General features: G+C 39.2%; 1 protein-coding gene across 11 annotated transcripts in view; it reads right to left on the bottom strand.

Moving 5' to 3' along the window:
* Positions 1-22,080, bottom strand: part of SYNE1 (spectrin repeat containing nuclear envelope protein 1) — a 471,391-nt gene that overhangs the window by 108,260 nt on the left and 341,051 nt on the right. For all 11 annotated transcript variants that reach the window (XM_065931098.1, XM_065931099.1, XM_065931094.1 and 8 more), the window contains 12 exons: positions 21,648-21,857; positions 15,943-16,044; positions 11,503-11,622; positions 9,777-9,977; positions 7,339-7,512; positions 6,332-6,463; positions 5,561-5,757; positions 4,726-4,858; positions 4,166-4,348; positions 2,441-2,590; positions 1,077-1,253; positions 461-616 (listed from right to left, as the gene is read on the bottom strand). In XM_065931098.1, the coding sequence (XP_065787170.1) occupies positions 461-616; positions 1,077-1,253; positions 2,441-2,590; positions 4,166-4,348; positions 4,726-4,858; positions 5,561-5,757; positions 6,332-6,463; positions 7,339-7,512; positions 9,777-9,977; positions 11,503-11,622; positions 15,943-16,044; positions 21,648-21,857 (1,935 nt within the window). The remainder of the gene's footprint in view (positions 1-460; positions 617-1,076; positions 1,254-2,440; positions 2,591-4,165; positions 4,349-4,725; positions 4,859-5,560; positions 5,758-6,331; positions 6,464-7,338; positions 7,513-9,776; positions 9,978-11,502; positions 11,623-15,942; positions 16,045-21,647; positions 21,858-22,080) is intronic.

The following is a 22,080-nucleotide window of genomic DNA, read 5'->3' as shown; positions in this document are numbered from 1 at the left end:
AGCGTATGTGTGTGTGTGCTCAGCCGTTGAAGTCCTACCCGATACTCTGAGCCCAAGGACTGTAGCCTGCCACGCTCCTTTGTCATGGAATTTTCCAAAGCAAGAAAACTGGAGTGAGTTGCCACTTCCTACTCCAGGGGATCTTTCTGACCCATGGATAAAATCCGTGTCTCGTGTCTCCTGCCTTGACAGGTGGATTCTTTGCCATTACGCTTCCTGGGAAGCCCGAATGATAAGTATGGGGGATTAGAACCATTCTCTACTTATAAATTCAAATTTATAAAAACAGGTGGAAAAACCCTAATAGGTGGAAAAACATTATAATTCATGTAATCAGAGAAATGTGTTACCAAATGCAGCATTTTTTACTATGTAACTCTCAATTGTCATGACTCGCAAATTTGTTTGGCGCATGCCACCAAACTGTGAAGGGCGCTTGTCCGCCACTCAGACAAGTTACCTGACAGTCTTTCAGCGCGTTCTGAACTGAAGCCTGGTCTCCAATGCGATGTTGTTGTTTCAGTCTCTTTTCCTGGGTTTCAAACCACGTTTTCAGACATTGTACGTTATTTTCATATTCTGACCAAGATTCCAATAAGCCTTCCAACAACTGAATCTGAACAAACACAATAAAATGAAATTTGCAATTTTATTTTAGAATCCAATTATTGGCAGATCACTATTTCCTCCAGATTAAGAATTCTTAAAAAAAAAAAAAAAAAGGTCCATTGTATCTATGATTAAGGATGAATGGAATGAATGTTAAAGAGTGTAAATCAATGACTACTATTGGTAAACAAGTAAATAAACTTAAGTCAACTCTGAAGCAAAGGAAAAATATATTAAGACCTTAAATAAAGGAAAACGATATGAAATTTTCAAAGACTAGAGAGTATAGAGACAAAATAATAAACAAGGGTGAAGAACAGCTAAAATGAGAACCTCCAGGATCTATCCCTTCAGAAGCAGTCCTAATCCCAGTGGAGTCATATTACTTTGTGGAATGAGTTTTCTACAGAGTATACCTAGTTTTGGAGTTTTCATGAAACAAGGACAACAGGGAACACTTGGCTCACCTTCTCAGTGACCAGACCCTGCAGGATTTGCCAGCTTTTATTCATTGCTCCAAGTTGCTCAGCAAAATCAGTCTTGTCGCTGCGTTTACTTTCCACATCTTGACTGCTGATCTGTAGCACAGACTGGTTCACAAAATCAACAGTCAGCTGCTTACAGTTAATGTCGATCTGAAAACCCTGAAAAGGGAGAGGAGAAAATAAGAAAATAAGGTTATATGTATACATTTCATATATTACATGATTTTATACATATCAGCTTCCTTGAGAGCTCAGTTGGTAAAGAATCCACCTGCAATGCAAGAGACCCTGGTTTGATTCCTGGGTTGGGAAGATATGCTGGAGAAGGGATAGGCTACCCACTCCAGTATTCTTGGGCTTCCCTTGTGGCTCAGCTGGTAAAGAATCCACCTGCAGTGCAGGAGACCTGGGTTTGATCCCTGGGTTGGGAAGATCCCCGGGAGAAGGGAAAGGCTACCGACTCCAGTATTCTGGCCTGGAGAATTCCATGGCCCACATAGCCCATGTGGTTGCAAAGAGTCGGACATGACTTTCGCTTTCTTGTATTTTACCAGGAGTTGGAAAGCCTTAAGCAAGCCTAAGATGAATAATATCACTTCCATGATTTTTGTCCAAATAGCACAATCTGTGTATATTAATATAATCTATTATTTTCAGAAGTTGAATATACATATAAATATGCAACATATGAATATATGTTGAATACTGAATATAAATTGATTTTATACATTTCAAAAGTATAAATATATTGAACATAAATTTGTGAAAATTTGAACATATAGATATATTGAGTATAAATATGTGTGTGTGTTAGATGCTCAGTGGTGTCTGACTTTTTGCGACCCCGTGGACTGTAGCCCACCAGGCTCCTCTGTCCATGGAATTCTCCAGGTGAAAATACTGAAGTGGGTTGCCATGCCCTTCTCCAAAGGATATTCCTGACTCAGGGATCAAACCCAAGTCTCCCACATTGCAGACAGATTCTTTTACCACCTAGGCCATCAGGGAAAAACCTGAGTATAAATATATATATTTTTTAGGAAAAGTAAGTAGAAATGGAGAAACTACATAATCCCACTATATAATATATATAAATTATAATATTTATTTTTATGACTTCTCAAAATGACACAAAGTCTTATTCAATATTTTGTCCTAATACTGGACAGTGCTCCTATGCCTATAATGAGGAAGGCAGTTTTCTTACTAATTGGAAACCCAAATGGTCACCATGTATGAAACATACACTTTCAGACCTGATTTCTATAACTTGAGTTTTTGAGTTGCTTCCAATAAAGCAGTCCTAAAAGACAAAAATCCAGAAACAAACAAAAATGTTTAGTTACCTTGTATTTCTGAAGGTACTCATGAATTGTCTTGTAACCGATGGAATTTTTAATATTTTCTTCATCCTTTTGAATAACACTTTCCATAAGAGAAATCCAAGTCATGACTTCAGAAATGGCGTGGCGAGAAGGCAGTTTATCCATTTGGAGCTGCCCATGTCAGAGACAGAACGAGTCACAATATTAAAATTCAAACTGATTTCTCTTAACTTAAAATTCTATTAATTCCTACTAAAGTACCAACAGAACAACACTTCTTAACGACATTTTTGGATATTAACCTCGTTAGAAGCTGGAAATTAAACATCAGGCAAACAGTGAACAGTAATAGTCCTCTTATGTTCACTTGACATCAAATACTATAAATATTGCATAAACACTACCTAATTAATCAAAACACCAGCAAGAAGAAAATATTATTCTTATTTTATAGCTAGTTTTATGAGTGTAAAAAAAACGTAACTACAAAACATTCAACAGATGTATTTTATTAATTATCTTGTAAAATCTCTGTGTATTACGACTCAGGAATGTTCAAAGAAGAAAGAAAAATACCACCACACGACAGACAAACTATCATTTTCTAGATTTTTGGCACTCTGATATTTGTTCCGAAGAATATAGCCAATTTCCTCCGTCTTTCACTAAAATATACTTAGAATCCTGAATCTTCCTTAACATATCAAACATTTATGCAAATACTCAGAAGGATTGGGGGGGAACAAAAGCAATCATTTAAAATATTTATGGACTTCCAGGTAGTGCAGAAAGATATAGAAGTCAATGTGAGGTGTTTCCTGCCCTCTAGAAATGTTCAGCCGCCGATTAGGAGGGATGAGACATTTATGTGAAATATACCTTTTACACAGTGATGAATGTCAAAGAGAGATACAGATAAAATTGGGAGGTCAGGGCTAAGAAGCATATTTCCAGATAAGGAAACTACTTACTTTTCCTTACTCTATTTGTTGCATATCAGCTGTATTGTAGGTAAGATTATAGGTCTTTTACATATACTACTGGGCTTCCTTTCTGGCTCAGCTGGTAAAGAATCCGCCTGCAATGTGGGAGACCTGGGTTCGATCCCTGAAGAAGGGAACGGCTATCCACTCCAGTATTCTGGCCTGGAGAATTCCATGGACTGTATAGTCCATGGGGTCGCAAAGAGTCAGACACGACTGAATGACTTTCACTTTCACATATACTATTATTAAATCTTCATAACTACTTACTTTTTGAGAGAGGCATAGTCACCCTCATTTTATTTATGAGAAACAAATAAGTTAAACATGGACAGACAAGGATTCTAACACACACACAATAAAGAAGTCATTGGAAGACAGGGAATTTGTAGACTGGACATTTGTAGAACCATCACTCTTTTCTTTTTTGGGGGCACATTGATTTAAGATGTTGTGTTACCTTCTACTGAAAAGCAAAGTGAGTCAGTTATACGGATAACATTCATTCACTCTTTTTTAGATTCTGTCCATACAGGTCATTACAGAGTATTGAGTAGAGTTCCCTGTGCTATACAGTAGGTTATTATTGGTTATCTATTTTATGTATAGCAATATCAATATGTAATATAAGGGAAGACATAAAAGACAGGGTGTCCAGTACATAGCTGACCTAAATTTGTGAGCCAAAGCAGATAAATGTACTTTTCCATCTAATAGCATTTACATCAGTTAGGAACAATTAAACTGCTGATTATCTCTATACCTGGTGAAGCTTTTCCTGTACGGCTGGAATATTTGCCAGCAGGTCATTCCACTGACCATCAATGTGAGACAGCTCAGAACGCAAGGCAGCTGTGTCCACTTTCTTTAATCGAAGAAGCTGATTTCCAGTGCTCAGAACAGATGATTTTAGCGTGGACTTGGCATCCACCTCTTTGGAAAACTCCTGGAAGAAGTACCGACAGTCAAATCAGGATTAAGTAGCCAGATCTTACATTTACGGAAAGAGGCTAACTTATCACGTAGAGTTTTTTCTCTCCATCTTGAAGGAGAGTGGCGATATTAAGCACTCTGAGGAAAATAAAAGCAACAGACCCTTGCCCTGAATGAAAGCCAACCTCCCTTAGACTCTGAAGAGGCAATGTGGAGGCTTAGTATTTTGCAGAATTATTCAACACACAGAGTTAACAATGACAAATTCTCTATAGCTTGATTTACTAAGTACATCCATTGACAGCTGATCTTTTTACTGTGTTAAGTCAGGCCTTACCTAAAGGCCTGAAAACAGTGAAACTGAATCAAATACCAGATTCTTCAGCTTACCAGAAAAGCATTTAGGTGATCACGGACCATTTCCAGTTCCTGTGGGACTGTTACAGATTGTTGAGTCCAAAATTCTAGCCTGTCTTTTGCAGACTGTAACCAGTGGATTAGATCTGCAGATTCGCTTTGATATCTGTAAGGATAATAATAAGCCTATTAAGTAAACAACCAATCCTGACTTTGTGCTAGCCTGTGTTATTCACCAATGCTAATTTTAAAAGGAGACGGGTCGGGATTTGGGAGAATCATGCCCTGGGTTGACACTCTCCAATTCCCTTCTCTTAATATCCATACATTAAGTAGGTCATTCTCTCTGTGTTTCAGTTCTCCCATTTCTAAGCTGAAAATAAAAAAAAAATCTTTCTCCTATTCCTTCACATTGAGGCTACCTACTGAGAAAATATTAGATGATCGTTAAAGTTCTTAGAAATAAAAGTGGCATAAAAACTAGGATTTCATTATATAAAATCAAACTTCCACCTCTCTTGACTACCAAGACAGACTCTACCTTCTCTCAAGGCAGACTCTACCTTCTCAAAACACACTCTCTCTTCCTTCTCTCCTTCTAAGATTTACTGTGACCACCCGTACATCGATAGGCAGGGGAGATGACAGCTCAAAGGTAAGATGTATTGCATAATGCCTGCCTCCCTCACCCTTTTTTTAAGTACATGTTTATACAATTACGCAAGAATCGAATTGGAAGCTTTGTGTTTGCCTTTCTTTTCCAAACTCTTGTGGTATGTTCCTTGAGGGACCACATCTTTTTCAACTCGGAGGCCCAGCGGCCTTATAAACACTGCAGCAGTAATTTAAAAATTTGCCGAAGTATTACCTGGTCCAGTGTTTCAATATTGTTTCCAATCTGTGAAGTTCCTTAGACACTTTGTTGGTATCATTTAACCAGTCTTCTCCAAGTTGATTTAGCTGGCTTTCCAGATCTGAGCAGCTAACAGATATCAGAAGTCGTTTTCCATCATCTATTACCTGATATAATTTGGGCTGGTATTCATTAAGGCTGGATTTCAAATGCTAAAATGATTGAAAATACTGGGTCAAAGTTTAGATAATGCAATTTTTCACCCTAAAGATTATAATTGCTCCATAATGTTCCCCTTACCCATTAGTCAGACTTCAACTATTTACACTGAAGTTTCTACTTCATGATGTTTCTATATCTAAGTATATAACTTTGGGGGTACTTAAAACTATTAACATATCATTATTTTAAGAATAGTGTGACACCAACAAAAAAAATACAAAGTAATGCTTGGTGGAGGCTGAATTTTCAAAAAGAGCTCTCTCTCATTAAAAATAAGAAAAACAAAAAGGGTTTTTTGATGCTCTATCATAAAACAACCATCTGTAATTATTTCGAGACAGTGAGACGTCAGCATAACAAGTGGAAAACACTTGCTGGAGGCTACATTTTCAAAAGGGGCTCTCATTTAAAAACAGAAAAAGACCTTTTTATGTTCTATTATGAAACAAACACTGAAAATGAAGGTACTTAACAAAATATTTGATTGCAAGTTTGAGTAAATCTGCTGAAACCATGGTAAAGCTTGGCAACTTCTTTACACCACACCGTCGCCTGGACACTGACCTGGTAGAGTGTGATCCGGTCGATAAGCCTGTCTTCACTCTCCTCCACCAAACCCACGCTTGGGGTGCTGCTCTCCACCACCTCCAGCTGCCGGCTAAGCTCCCAGTGCTCCTTATCCAGTTGGGACCATGTCTAGAAACACGACATCAGTGTGTGAGCTGAAGACCCTTGTTAAGGAACAGCATCCTTCCTATGTGCACACACACACGCCTGACGGAGCCCTTCAAAGACATGTCAGCGGCGCCTGCTTTGGGGCTTTGCTCTGGGAAGCAAAAGATGGCTTTGAAGGAAGTCGTCAGAAAGTCACCCTGAAAAGCACTGTGTATGGATCTCACACCTGCAGCTAAGTAGCTCTAAGACCTGGGCAAATTACCGCCCGTCTCTGAACCTCACTTTTAACACTAAAAGAAATGGTGACGATACTAACAGTCTTGTCCACTGTGAGGCTTAAAGAGACTAATATATGCAGCACATCTGAACGCAGTGGGCATCTGAAATGCACAATTTCATCCATCCTCACAGTGAGGATGAACGAACGACTTAAGTGAAAGGAACCCAGGCTTGTTAACTTCCCAGAGTAAGTGAACTAAATACTTCACATTTGCAGATAAAAAATTGACACAGACAGTTAAGAAATATGAATATACAGTATAGACAGTCTGTTAAGAAGAAATTTCAAATCACTTACTCTAAAATTATTTTTTTATTTAACATTGGAAAATCTTTTCTTTTTTTTTTAATCATGTGAAGTCGTCTTCAATAATTTATATCAAAGGCAAGTCTATGAAGACGGTAAATATCACCGTGCCCAGTCTGGAATCAGTCGTCATCTGACTGCACTCACAGAAAGGCACAGCCTTTACCTAAATGTAAACCAGGGGCACACACAACACGTGAAGCCCAGTCTGTGATGTCTCCGGGTCACAGGAGACAAATCGCAGGAATGAAGACGTCGCGCCTGCTGGGTCTGCCGTGCAGCCAGAACGTGCTGACGGGGAGGCTCTCACCTCGAGGATGTACTCCAGCTCCACACCCCTCTTGTGGGCTCCTTTGAGCACGGCCGAAGCCTGCGCCATCAGGTCTGTGTGGAACTGAGTTTCCCGTGGGACTGCAAAGCTGATGATCTTCCTGAAGAGGGTTTCGGTCAAGATCATGTGAGACTCCAGACCCTGAAAGTACTCCTGCAATTTTTCAGAGACAAAGGGGTCAGCAACTCATGCATTTACTACCTAACGATAAAACCCGCTTCAAACCCAGAAGCGGCTGGAGCTCAGCTAATCGCCTGCTGGCCTCCACTCACCCCGGCACCCACAGCCTTGTGCAGGGACGGGGGCCTCCAGGCTCCTGAATGGCCTCTCCTGGCCCCTCACTCAAAGCACCTACATGACGCTGAGCTGCAGGCACTCCGGCCCTCAGGTAGAACCCATCACACGTGAGCAGCTGTGATAAAAAACTCACCCGCCCTCTCGGCTCCTCATCCCGGTACCACCTGGGTGGACACTCGCTTCCGCCACCACACTGCCCAGCCTCCCATGTCCCTGGGACACATCAGCGCCTCTCCCCCACCTTCAGCCTCTGCTCACGCTCCGCGTCCTGCAATGCCCTCCCCGACAATGTCTGACTTTCCTTCCTCGGGGGTGGGGCTGGAGCTCTGTTCTTTTGACTTCTCAGAGCATCTGTTGTACTTCATACTCAGCGTCAAGCTTAACTGGACACACACTGGTTGGCATAAAAATATATTGAAATTTCCCTCATAAAGTGCCTACTCACAGTAGAACTGTAGGCCCTGCACAGCCCTACAAATGCGTTTCAAAATGTTACTTTCTATACGGAAATGGCCCCAGAGGATGCATGCTAAGTTACTTCAGTCATGTCTGACTGTGACACTATGGACCGTAGCCCACCAGGCTCCTCTGTCCATCAGATTCTCCAGGCAAGAATACTGGACTGGATTTCCATGCCCTCCTCCAGGGGATCTTCCCGACCCAGGGATCAAACTCACATCTCTGATGTCTCCTGCACTGGCAGGTGGGTTCTTTGCATGAGTGCCACCTGGGAAGCTCCCCCAGAGGATGGGAGAGGACTATCCCATTTCCTGTTTCCTGCACCAAGGATGGAACTATGACTGGGAATTGACGACATCAGCTAACGCTGAGTGTGCACTATGTGCTGGACACTATAAACCCTCCAGTGACTAACTTGTTGAATCCTTATCACAGCCCTAAGAGGTAGGTAGTTTTATTTCCCATTTTACAGACTCTGAGCCACTCACGCAGAGCTCTCCCTCAGAAAATGGTCTGGTCATAGAAGAACTAAAACCATTATTTTTAATGGACAGTTATGATATCATAGAATCTCCAAGTTGGAAGAGAACCTGGAGGTCACTTAGCCCAACATTCACAGAAAGCTGATACTTGTTTCACAACTCCATCTCCCCCAACAGCCTTGGACGGACTTCTGGCCAGGAGGGCTGTCTGTTTAATGGCAGCCTATCCTTTTAGAGTTCTTCATCTATTGAGCTTTATTTCTTTGTTATTTATACTCATTGATCCCAATTTCCCCTCTGGAATAACTCAGGATGATATTTTATTGCTATGGTCAAAGATTTGAGAAAAGCCAGCTGTTGACTTTAAAGCAATGTTTTCAAAGCCAAATGATAAGGCTTTAATAAATCACAAAGTTTTGGATAAAAACCTCTGGGAAAAATAGCAAGAAGTAAAGTTCTCTGCGCCCCACCCCCCCCCCCAACCCAAATCTACCTTTATAAGTCACCAAAGAGCTATACAAAGTAGAAGGTTAACCATCTATGAAAGTGATGTGAAAGTGAAGTCGCTCAGTCATGTCCAACTCTTTGCGACCCCATGGACTGTAGCCCACCAGGCTCCTCCGTCCATGGGATTCTCCAGGCAAGAGTACTGGAGTGGGTTGACATTTCCTTCTCCAGGGGATCTTCCTGACCCAGGGATTGAACCCAGGTCTCCCGTATTGCAGGCAGATGCTTTAACCTCTGAGCCACCAGGGAAGCCCTAACCATCTATAATCCAAGGGAATTTTAAAAGTTTCCCTATAAGAAATTTCCACTGTCTGGGCAGTTGAGTCTTTCAGGTGCCAAAACCTTTATTTTTATAATGTTACTAATAATGCAATTTGTGTTTCTGAATTAAACAGGCATTCCATGGACAGAGAGGCCTGGCAGTCTATGGTCCATGGGGTCGCAAAGAGTTGGATATGACTGAGCACGCACGGATACTAAGCATCCTTTACGAAGGGAACAGGGTCTAACCTGAAACTGGTTATCGTACATACTGGTGGAACAATCTCAGGTCTACCAAGTTGGGTCATGTAGTAAAAGCACTTGTTGTCCCCAGAAGAAAACTCTTGAGGACTATGGTAACCAGAAGAGCACATGTTTAAGGACATTTTCTGTTTTTTGTTTTTTTATAACCTTATGTTTGTCAAGTAGTTGTTGGATTTCCTCTTTGGAAGATACGATGATTTTCTGGTCTCCTGTCGTCTTCTCTTGTCCGGTTTCCAGTAGGTCGGCCAGATCCTGCAAGGCTCTTTCATACTGACTCTTGAGGGCAAGATTCTGATTCAGCCCGCTCCGCCGGGAGCCAATGGTCATCATGAGTTCCTCATACATGTCCTAAGAAACAGATAAAACTCATGCTCAATTCAAACTCACTCTACACGGGGTATGTCTGACACCTGTCCTCACAGAATGTCAATAGTTGATGGAGGTTTAAAATGCTGAAAAGCTGTTCTTGCAGCTAAAGGACATGTCATGGAGAATGAAGTTCTAATTTTTATCACGTTCCCAAATTTTCTAATTTTGGAGTAACTGAATAGAGTATTCTCAACATTGGGTCTGCTTAAGTAATAATCAGATCTGAGACTATTCCTTAAATAAAAAGTTGCATAAACAGAGCAGTTTCATGTGAGCAGACTTTAAAACTTAAAAAGGCAATGTTTTTTTGGTGTTTTTTGTGCCAAATGTGGTGGAGTAAATAAATAACTATTTAAACTGGAAAGACATTTTAGCAGACGATGATACACCAAAAACAAAATTTATTTGAGCCATATGGACCTGATTAATGTATCATATTAAGGTTGAGTATGCCAAAATGGCTCAATCTGGAAAAGTTCAACTTTAATGCCTATTTACAGCTATGACGCTTGACTCTTACACCTGACATCTGAGTGTTGTCGGAAAACTATCTCAAAAGGACAGAGTGGGGGCCGTGGGCCCATCACATTATGAAATCTTGGATAATGGAATGAGACAGTAGAAATAAAAATGTTCTTTTAAAATAAGAGGTATTTTATTTTCTCAAAAGAATTTGTGACCCTATATTGGACTCAACAGTGCAAACTAATACATGCACATTTTTTTCTTAATATAAATTATCTGTGTTATCAGATGCTACACTTCATTGACGTTACTATCTCATTATCTTCCTACCAATCTGATACCAGCTATCTGCCTAGGTGCCATATTTAAAAACACCAATCCAAAGTGTTATTCTCTTCTCCTGGAAGATGCTGGGGAAGTCAGTTTGGCTACCTTCTAGCTTAATTTTTTGTTGTTCTGGAATTGAAACAATGTCTCTTTTCCATTCAACCATGTATGAAATATAAACTACAATTTTGAACAGGTGAGAAAATACACTTTCTAAAAGGTATCAGCTTAAGTAATTTTTCCTTAAAACGTTTTTTTGGCTACAGTACAATACAGGGTTGTCTAGGTATCTAATAAGATTGCCAATTAATAAATTTTCTGGAGTAGAAAGCAATAGGCCACAAATAAATTAAACCATAATGGTTAACCATCAGAATAATAATAATGCAAAAAAAAAATCATAGAAGCATAAGACTATGAGGAAATACAAGAAAAGACCTAAAGATTTGACACAAAGTTCTCCAACAAATAGCCCACACAGACTACCCTTCAGTAAATCTCAAAATGTGTCCATTTATTTTATTGTACTAAATATTAATATGATAAATGTTTTAGAAAATGTTCTAAGAGTTACTTGGGAAAAAATTAGGGCCTAGATGACATGAATTTTACAGAAAACCTGAACAAAATGGAGAAAATATATATTTCTTTTTTCTTGACTTCCAATTAGGATGTACCACTGAAGCTGAATGCCATTAGTAGAAAACTGTACCTGGAGTTTGGAGAGTTCTTGCATGGAAGGCTGCTCAATCTGCAACTTGTCAGCACGCCTTTTTAACTCAATGATTCCCGCATCTAATTCCTTTAGCCCATCTTCAGCCTGCTGTATTGCCTGTGGAGGATTTATTACTTGTCATTAAAGCTCCAATAAACAATTTCCCATGCACAATATGATTATCATGGCTTCTTACTTGTTCCTCCCTTCTCCACCTAAAACATTTTCCGAGCAACATAAAAATGATGGCCCTCTATTATCTAGAAAAGGGAAGAAGAAAGCCCTTTACTATACTTCAGGTCAGATATTTTAAAGGTAAGGAGGTTGGAAAGGCTTAGCATGGAGGCTTGGTAGAACAATGGCTTCCGTGAACAAATAAGGGAAATGGTGAACAGCAACCTGAAAAAGAACCACGATTTTAAGACAAAGTTAAGATGTTCTAGGGGGTCATGTTCTGCTTTTCTGAAATGCAGTTCTGAGCATCGTTGGAGACAGATTCAGTGAGGAAAGGGAAAACCACAATACAGCATGATCAGGGAGGGCTTACTCATGGCAAAGCAGAAGGACAAGCGATAAAGCATGATGGTGACCACTAGGGCTGAGCCTCGTCTCCCCAGGGGCTACTGAAGCAGGACAAGACCTCAACCTGGCCTTCAAGGAGCTTCCAGTCTGCTCAGGAAGCTGGAGTAAAGAGAAGAAAATGAAACAAGGCTGAATACAGTTAGGTACTAAACTTGCTTCTGCTCCTCCCTGTGAGAGGACTTGGGAGCAGGCAGTGGATTCTGGAACAGTCGGAGAAAGCTTTTAGAAGACCAGAAACCTCAGCGGCCTTTGAAGGAGGAGAAGAACACGGACTCCAGATGGCAGATAAAACACATGTGTCCTATTTTCTCCCTCCTGTGTCGCCAACATTTTGTTTGCTTGTTTTCTGGTGTGGCTCCCCCCCGGCCCAATAAATCTACAAGGGCAAGGAAACAGGAAAGAAGATGATACCAACAAAAGTTTGCAAGCTGAAAATCAGAAGGATACACGGGAATTGACTTAGGAAATCTGAGAAAGCTGAATTCTAAGCTGGCAGGGGTTCTTCATCATCAGATTAAAGCAACAGGAATCTCGGGAACTCTGGGAAATGCAGGATGAGTACTAACTACAATTCGAGGGTTGGTGGAAAGATGCTTGAAGAATATTCAGATTCTCAGACCCTCTTCCTCACTCCACATTGGCTCTTTCCATTTTCTGAAGAAGGTATTGGATTGCCCAAAAAATCTATTCAGGTATTTCCATTACAATGCACTTTTTGGCCAACCCAATGAGACAGATAGTCTCTGGACTGAGGGGCACCAGAGGCTTGAGTCCTTGACTGCAAACAAGGGGAGAAAGTGACCAAATACCCAATGATTGCCGAATGTGGAGCTCCTGCATCTCCTAGAGTGCTGAAGCCTTGTCCCTATTTTCCAGACAGAAGAGGGTGGGTGGGAGAAAATGAAAAAATCTAAAAAAAAATGACACAAGAATTCTCCAACTCATGACCCACATAGATCATCCTTCAGTAAATCTCAAAATTGTCAAGGCTCATCCATTCATAAAGTTCCCATTCAGCTGATTAGTCCCTCATCCTAAATGTGAAGAGACAGCATGTCCATGTATCCTAGAAAAGTCTCTAACATGAAAGATAGAAACTAAAATAAGCAAACAAGTAAAAGTAACCTTGAGGGAAATAGATTATGCAGGAAAAACAAACAAACAAAGACCTTAAAGTCTCCCCAAATACTTTCAACTCCCAAATCATTAATTTACCTAGAGAGATTACAGAAGACAATGCATCTGTTTAAAAAAGGACACAACATTTGGAGAACCAAAAAGAGCTCTAGGAAGATTAAATGCATGAGAGTAGAAATGAAAAAGTCAATAGAAAAGTTTGGAGCTGAAACCGAGAAAGTATTCCGAAAGCAGAACAAAAAAAAAACAAAGAGAGAAATGTCCCTCGATAAGAAAGTTAGAAGATTGGACCAGAACATCCAACATCTGCCTAAAAGGAGTTTCAGAAAGGGAGACAGATAAAACAGAAGGATGCAAAATATTTCAATACTCTCATAAAATGTTCCAGAATGGAAGGATGAAATTGCCACATCAAAAGAGCCCAATGAGTTCTCAGTCCAGAGGATAAAACAGACTCTCTCCAAGGTATGTCATCATGAAATTTCAGAACACTGAGACCTTTGGGATTTAGAACAATTTTACATTCCACTGGAAGCTAGAAGACAATACAGGAGAAGCCTCAAAACTATAAAAAGAGTCCACCAAGAATTCTATAAAGAGCCAAGTTATCAATAGATTGTGAGTATAGTACTAGAACACTTTGAGACATGGAAAATACTGAAAAATATATCTAGCATGCATCCATTATTAGTAAGGATGTACAATGACAAAACAAGGAAGCAAGACAATAAAGAGAAAGATGTGGTTTGGACTCAGAGAAGACAAGACCCAACAGAAGGGAGAGGTGAAGGGGATTCCCAGAATGATAGTTAAAGGGAGATCCCAGGAGACAGCCGTGCACCAGGGTTATGACACAGGTCTGCTCTAGGTCAGAATGACACGATTCAGAATATGAACACATCCCCTTGCCTTCTGCTACTGTTACCTCCTCAACCCAAGGAGGGTAGGAATGGAATTAGCACTTTTTATAGTTATATAATAATATTCCATTTCAGTTATTCAATGAAATAATTGAGTAATTTTTTACCTTTGATTTGAAATTTACATTGGTTATGTTGGCCAATAGTAAAAGTGTTACTTGTAATGATACCTATCCTAAATTTCACATTAGAAATTCAAAGCAAAGTATTCTTTGGGCTGCTCAAATTTTGTTTACGATCAGGTAACATTACAAGCCAAAAAATAAAAATTAAGGTCCTTTCAAGTAGGAGCTATGACATGGAAGAATTATTTTTCAATTTGGGAAAAATGAGGGATCTCTTTTAAAAAAAAACAGGTAAAATTATGGTAAAGAAAGACACATATTCAGATATAATTTTACAAACTATTTTAGATGGTGAAAGAGAAAAAGAGATCTCCTATAGAGAAATATTTGGGGTGATTTCTATGGTATGTATTTAACGATAGTAAGATCACAATTAACACATTACTAACTACTGACTGATATAACCAATGTAAATTCCAAAGATAAAATAAATTACTTGATTATTTCATTGAACAAATGGTGATTTCTGTTTCAGGGGATTTCTTAGGGCCTACCCATAGAACCACTAGCAGTCTACTAAAATTAAGGTATGCAATTCTATTAAAACACACATTTTCATAATGACTTAGCTTGGGAAATGGGATATTCTTTGTAGCATCCTTGCCATTTCTGATCTCCTCCCTGTTTCACTGCCACTATGATAGTGTGAACTCTTATTCCTTCTCCCCAGAGCAGTCATGGGAGGCCTCAGGATGGATACCCTGCTTCCTGACCCTGGAGCTGCCACGCCAACCACGGAGAAGCAAGAGGTGAGACTGACAACACTCATCCTCAGCCTCAAACATCCTCAGTGACCTTCTGCTCCCAGGGGCTCTGAGGTGAGGGCAAGTACTCAGAAGTGAACAAGAAGGTCTGTGAGAGTGAAACACTATGGCTTTCATTTATATTCAACCACATGCATTTTAAATGATCATTTGCATGTATACTTTATGACACAGTGCTCGCTTATAATTTATAAATAAGTAAACATACATACATTGTGGTATGTGCCTATTGTTTTAACCAACAAAGCATGAAATCAACAAGGCTGACCACTCATTTGCAGAACAAGCCCCAATTTTCTGACATTCAACTGGTTCCACCGGTTGCCTCAAACTTTCTCTTCCATCCTTACTTTCCCTCAATCACTTCAGCTCATTGTTAAGTTAGCCAAACAGGATTACCTGCTTTTCTCCCAAAGTGTCCTGGATGATCTAACATTTATGCCTTTGTTTTTCTTCTGTTCTTTGCTAGAATATCTTTCTTCCCTATTTCTGTGTGTTCAAACTTCTAAGGCTGGTTTGAATTTCCCTTTACAAAATCTCTTTCTGATCCTACTGCTGCTGGAGGTAATCTACCCATCTTCTAAACATCCACAGGGCTTCATCTGTTACCGCTACCAAGATGGTCTGACTGCCTGTCAAATGTCATTGAGGTCCACGTCTAATCTCACACGCCTTCAGGTTAGCACCTGTCACTGACACTTTTTCCTCTCTCACATGTTCTCGTTACACAGAAGTAAGTGGCAGAGTCAGTGTAATCTGATGTAAACCTGGCACTTAAAAACAAGACAGATAACAAGCAAAAAATGCTATAGCAAGTCATTAACATTTCATAGGCTATATGGAATTTCATAGTAAACCAGATATACTCATTGTGCTTGCTCTTATGGAGAAAAGGGCAGCCGTAAATACCTCTATTTGCTCTGCCACAGGTTGTTCAAACATTTTTGCCAGCTTCTGTAGAATGATGTATTTGTGGTCAGCCAGTGATGTAACTAGCACCTTCAGATCATTCTAAGGAGGAAAGCAAAGGAAGACTTAATATGAGTAACAGGAAACTTAAAAAGGTTATAAATATAACACACAGTCTCAGAAATAATATATGGCTGTAGGAATTGAATTGTTTCCAGAAGAAACAATATTATCTTATGGGAAGATAAAAGGAACTGGTAACAATTTATACAAGCGCTAAAACTGACGTTTGAAGAATTTATTATACAAAGCATTTCCAACTCAACACAGATGAAGGAGACAAAGTTTACAAATAAAAACAATACTGATCACTTTAATCTTCTTGTTATTTCTGTAATAAATGAGCACATTTAAACAGAAATATGGCAGCAGAAGTGTTGCACTAAAGACTTCTACATGTAGATGTTTTCTTGTTTGGGGGAAAAATATTATTCTTAAAAATATATATGATCCCTTTTTTCCTTTGTCCTCTCCTTCCCTCTCTGCCCTCACTTCCTTCTTCCTCAAAGAATTTGCACAACCCTATAAAAACCATCCAAAAGTTTAGAAAATATGCATTATTCACAGTGACCAAAGACATATGAAAAGACAACACAAAAAGCTCTTAGCTAAGCCTATTCATAAACATTATTCATTTAAATGTCCAAATATGCTTATCTTGAGTTAACTTTGTACAGAAAGGAGGTAACTATCAGAATTTTGATACTCAGTTCTAAAAGGAATAATAAACTGGAACAAAATATGAATTATAAATTTTTACATTTTTCTCCTGAAATATCAACAAATATGCTCTATTTTCTATTAGTTAGAAATGTCTCTGACAGTATGGTTGCTCATCATAGTGTGAAGTTCAGCTCATCATATTCTCTCCACTGGGAACTGATCACATGTGCATATGTCACCAAGATGCAAAAATTCTGTCTCAGGAGAATGATAATCACACCAAGGAAGAAAGTCTTTAAGGATACGTGGAAGCATTATGAAACAAAATGCAAGCCTCAAGCAAATTAGTAGGTGAATCATGCAGTTTAAAATTTAAAAAAAGAAAGAAAAGTAAAGAAACAGCACTGAACATGAAATTTAGAGAAAAGCATCCTATTCTAAGAGGCAATAATTGTCCCTAAGTGAAAGTCGCTCAGTGTCCGACTCTTTGCGACCCCATGGATGATACAGTCTATGGAATTCTCCAGGCGAATACTGGAGTGAGTAGCCTTTCCCTTCTCCAGGGGATATTCCCAACCCAGGAACTGAACCCAGGTTTCCCGCATTGCAGGCAGATTCTTTACCAGCTGAGCCACAAGGGAAGCCCATGAATACTGGAGTGGGTAGCCTATCCCTTCTCCAGTGGATCTTCCCGACCCAGGAATCGAACCGGGGTCTCGTGCATTGAAGGCAGATGAGCTATCAGGGAAGCCCAAACCAATACTCAAGCCTGTCTGCAAGTCTGATTGCAGACTAAATGACAAATTGTAACAACAGCACAGGAGTAAGGCTGCAGAAACAAGGGTTCTGCTTATGAGTGATGATGACGCTTGTCACTCAGCTGTGTTGAGGGCCAGGTCATGTGGGCCATTAGAACCATGACACAGTGATCTGTCTACACGCACAAGAAAAGATGCTCTTATTCACTTGAACAGATTCAAAAGAAATCAAGTTCCTGTTATCTACATGCATTTAGAAAAACAGTTCAGTTAATCTAAATGAGAAGGTAAGTACAAATAACATGAGTTAAGAAACGAAGAGGGTGTGTGTGTTATCTGCACATCAATTTCACATTTTTAAGAGCATATTTTCTGTCTTTCTAACATATTCTCCTCCAGGTATAGAGAAGAAAGTTCACAGTTCTGGAAGCTGCGATAATTACTAGAAGAGATTAGCCAAGAAGACAGTAAAGCAGAGAACAGGACTGATTTAAAAGTTACTAAATAAAAGACTCTATTTTATCTTTTTTATTTATTTTTTGGCCATGCTATGTGGTACGTGGGATATTAGTTCCCTGAACCCATTCCTGTTACACTGGGAGCCTGGAGTCTTGCTCACTGAACCACCAAGTCTCTAAATAAAAGACTTTAAGAGAAGGAAATGGCAACCCACTCCAGTATTCTTGCCTGGGGAATGCTATAGACAAAGGAGCCAGGAGGGCTACAGTTGACGGGGTCGCAAAGAGTCAGACACGAATTAGTGACTAATCAACAACAAATTGTCTGGCTAGAATAGTTTGATCATAAGCATATTATATTTAAAATTTGAAAAATAATTTGTGTTATAATACAAAATAATTATTTACAAAAATAAGAGACTTTAAGAGGTGCTTATCGCTACATGGATGTTCATATTTTATTAAAAATAAAAATCCAAAGGCTTTAAGCATTTCTTAATACCACACTCTCGATGTGTGTTCAGTTGCTCAGTCATGTCCGACTCTTTGTGGCCCCATGGACTATAGCTTGCAAGGCTCCTCTTTCCATGGAATTTTCCAGACAAGAATACTGGAATGGGTTGCCATTTCCTACACCAAGGCATCTTCCTTACCCAGGGAGCAAACCCGGTCTCCTGCATCTGCATTGGTAGGGGGATTCTTTACCACGGAGCCACCTGGGAAGCCCTACAATTGTGATATAGCAGGTAATTAAGGTATCTATATACTACACATATAATAGACATCACAATCACTTTCTTACAGTTACTGGAATTACTTGAAGAGCATGAAAAGACAAGCTTCTAGCTGTCTAAGAAACAGGTCCAAAGAAAGTCTCGAATTTTAAAGTCATTTGTGCTGCCTTGATCATTTAATAAGAAATTCTTTCATTTTTTTTCTTTTTAAATAACTTGAAATATTCAATTATAAAAGTGTCCAGAAAATGTATTTTGGTTTAAATCTATGAAAAAGCTTTTAAAATGCAGAAGAGGTGATAAGTAACTTGTGATTACATGTAGATAACATGTATCTACATTACACCTACCCATTCTTCCAGATTGTCTGCTGGGTATAAGGTAATATTAGCAGTCTTGCAAAAGCTAATGCTCAAAGTTAACTGGAAAATCAAGGCCACAGTTCCAATAAGCACTGAACAGTGATAGTATATCAGATGCTCAGTGCAAAGTAAAACAAAATGACTTGTGACTGGTCTTTTGGCTTCCCATGTGGCTCAATGGTAAAGAATCTGCCTGCCAATTAAGGCGACGTGGGCTCGATCCTCAAATGGGGACGATCCTCTGGAGAAGGAAACAGCAACCCACCCCAATATTCTTGCCTGGAAAATTTCATGGACTGAGGCGCTATAGTCCATGGGGTCTCAGAGTTAGACATGATTTAGCAGCTAAGCACGCATGCACAACTTGACTTTTAATTATATTAACACTGGAAGTCTTTCTCCCAATTAAATTGGAGCACAAACGTTTTGAAATGCCAAGGTTTGTTTGTGAGCTGGCCACCAACAAGTAGAAACTTGTTGGCAGAAGAAAAATAGAGAACATGAGTGAAACAGAATTTCAAGATGACTTGTTCTCTTGCTCCTCTACTCAAAATAAGTTCCAGAGTATTCACACTTAGTTCAATTTTTACTCTGCCTGTGATTACCAGGAACTATTTAAAAGTACCAAAGACACTAGCATAGTGAATGCAATTTGAAAAAGGGAAGCATGGGCTCTAGGGATATGCCCATTTGCACTTCTAACCCACCTCAGACATGGCCAATAGACTGGAAAGCTGTTAAAACTTAGTGAGTTCTTTTATGCAAGAGGAATTTTAGAGTAATGAAACAAGTTTCTATAAGTTGCAAAACAGTTTCGCTGATTTTGGACATACACTATGTACCTGTGCATGCAATCAGATCTTGCATTCAAGACAAAGTACTCAAATAATCAATGCCAGGTTTTCAGATTCCAAGGGAAATGTTCCTTCCTCTCTGTGTACTATACAACACAAGGGATACAAATGCAATGATCCAATGTAGGTTATTCTTCTAAGCCACAGATTTGAGACTATTCACCTGAGCATCTTCATTCTACCTGATAGGGTTGCCTCACCAGTGGTCCTGCCAGCAACCCAGTTCTGCCCAGTGGTCAAGAGCACTGGTCCCGCGTGTCCTCACTGTTGGCCAGATGCTCGTGTCAGAGTCACTGGAGTTCCCCAGTTCTCCCCCTTTCCTATGTTCTCTAGATCCAAACCATCAACAAGTACTCCCCTACTGGTCCTGCTTTCCAAATATACCTTGACTAGGTTTTCCTTTCTCCATCTCCCTTGCCATCACCCTAACAATATAAAATACACAAATAATCTTTGAGTCAAATCCTGGCTTTAGTTCTCCATGGTTAGATAAACTTGGAGAAATATTTAACTTTTTCATTGGTTTCAGAACCTATATCTAGTATCCTAAGTACTACTATTAACAGCAACATAGTAATAAAACATGCTGAGTGTTTACTATGGTTCAGATACTATGCAAAGTATTTGATACAGTTTAACTCATTTTATCCACACAAAGCCCTAAAAGGCAGTTAATATGGACATGATTTAATAGTTGAGGTCACTTAAGTCAGAGAAGGAGCTAAAGTTATCCTGCAGCATGTGATAAAACTATCATACTATTATCATCTCAATAATAGACATGAAAATATTTTGTGACTAGAATAATGATACATAAATGTTTAAAAAATTTATAGATTTAAGAAGGTAAACTGCAGGAAGGCAGTGATAATGTGTCCCTCTAGATGAATATCTAGAAAATTCCAGTTCCTGGCTAATGGTACACTTACTTGACATTTTATAGTACTTTTTTTCTGAAAATCAAAATTTAACATCAATTGCTTGGTTCTAATTACATGTATTACATGAATCTATTCTATAAATCTTCTATGTTTGCTAAAAATAAAGTTCAATTAAACCTTAAGTATCAATTAAACCTTGAGTAATAAGTAATTAAGATGCTTTTTATTAGAAATGAAAATCAACCCTAAAGTTTATCAGTGGCTTTTGCACTTGTTGAAGTTCGTAGTCATAAGAAAAGTCGCTTAAGCACACAATTATTCACTTGGCAGTGAAACTCCAGTCTTGGGCTGGAAGACAGTAAGTCTATGGAGTGAAGACTAGTAAGTAACAGAATGCATTTTTAACACAGACAGAAGTGATCAGGTCATGGTCACTTTCAGTGGCCCCCACCGGTATTACGTGTCCAGGGTTGATTCTGTGTTATAGCACTTCCTGTATGCTTCTTTGGTCTTATGAGATGGTTGGATGGCATCACCAACTCTATGGACATGAGTTTGAATAAGCCCTGGGACTTGGTGATGGACAAGGAAGCCTGGCGTGCTGCAGTCCATGGGGTCGCAAAGAGTCAGACACGACTAAGTGACTGAACTGAAAAGAACTGAATATCAACTAGAAATTATTGCTATAATGTGGCAGAAATATGGCTTTTACTGGTTGAATTTAAAGTTCTATTCAGTCCTTAGTCTGACTGGCTGGTATCCTCAGTGAAAAGCATAAAACTTTTTGTTTTCTATTCCTCTAAGTCAATCTGTTTTTCTGTAATGTTCATGCATTCTATACCTTTGTAAAAAGTAGGTCTAGATCATACCTCAGTAAGATCCTGTTTATTGTTGAATGTAGCTGGATGATGATGAAATACCTCTTAATGCCTTACCTGGAAATTTAATATCTGCTGAAGTCTTTCCTTCATCTGATGACATCGCTGATTTACTACTGAATCTAGCAAAGATAACCTGCCCAAGAGACAACCCAAAGTGTCTTCAATAACTTCTCGGTTATCACCGTTCTCCGGAAAGGCTTGGGAAAACAAGTTCTTGTTCTTATCCATTTCTTCAGACATTTCCTTAATATCTTTGGCAAGAGTCTGGGATTGATAAGAAAGGGCATGTCAATATTTAGATCTATGAATTTACATATGAGTCATTTTCTCAAAGAAAGCCCACTATATTTCTCTTACTGTTCAGTGATAATTATATTCAAGGCCACCTGGACCACTTTCATACTCTTCCATAAACATCAGTCAAGTTACTGCTGGAGAGATTTTTCTCAGAAACTTTGTCATTCACTAATAATAATACATAATATTA

The sequence above is a fragment of the Muntiacus reevesi genome, chromosome 3 (assembly GCF_963930625.1).
Source record: "Muntiacus reevesi chromosome 3, mMunRee1.1, whole genome shotgun sequence".
In the NCBI taxonomy this organism is placed as follows: domain Eukaryota; kingdom Metazoa; phylum Chordata; class Mammalia; order Artiodactyla; family Cervidae; genus Muntiacus; species Muntiacus reevesi.
This window is presented reverse-complemented; position numbering and strand designations above follow the sequence as displayed.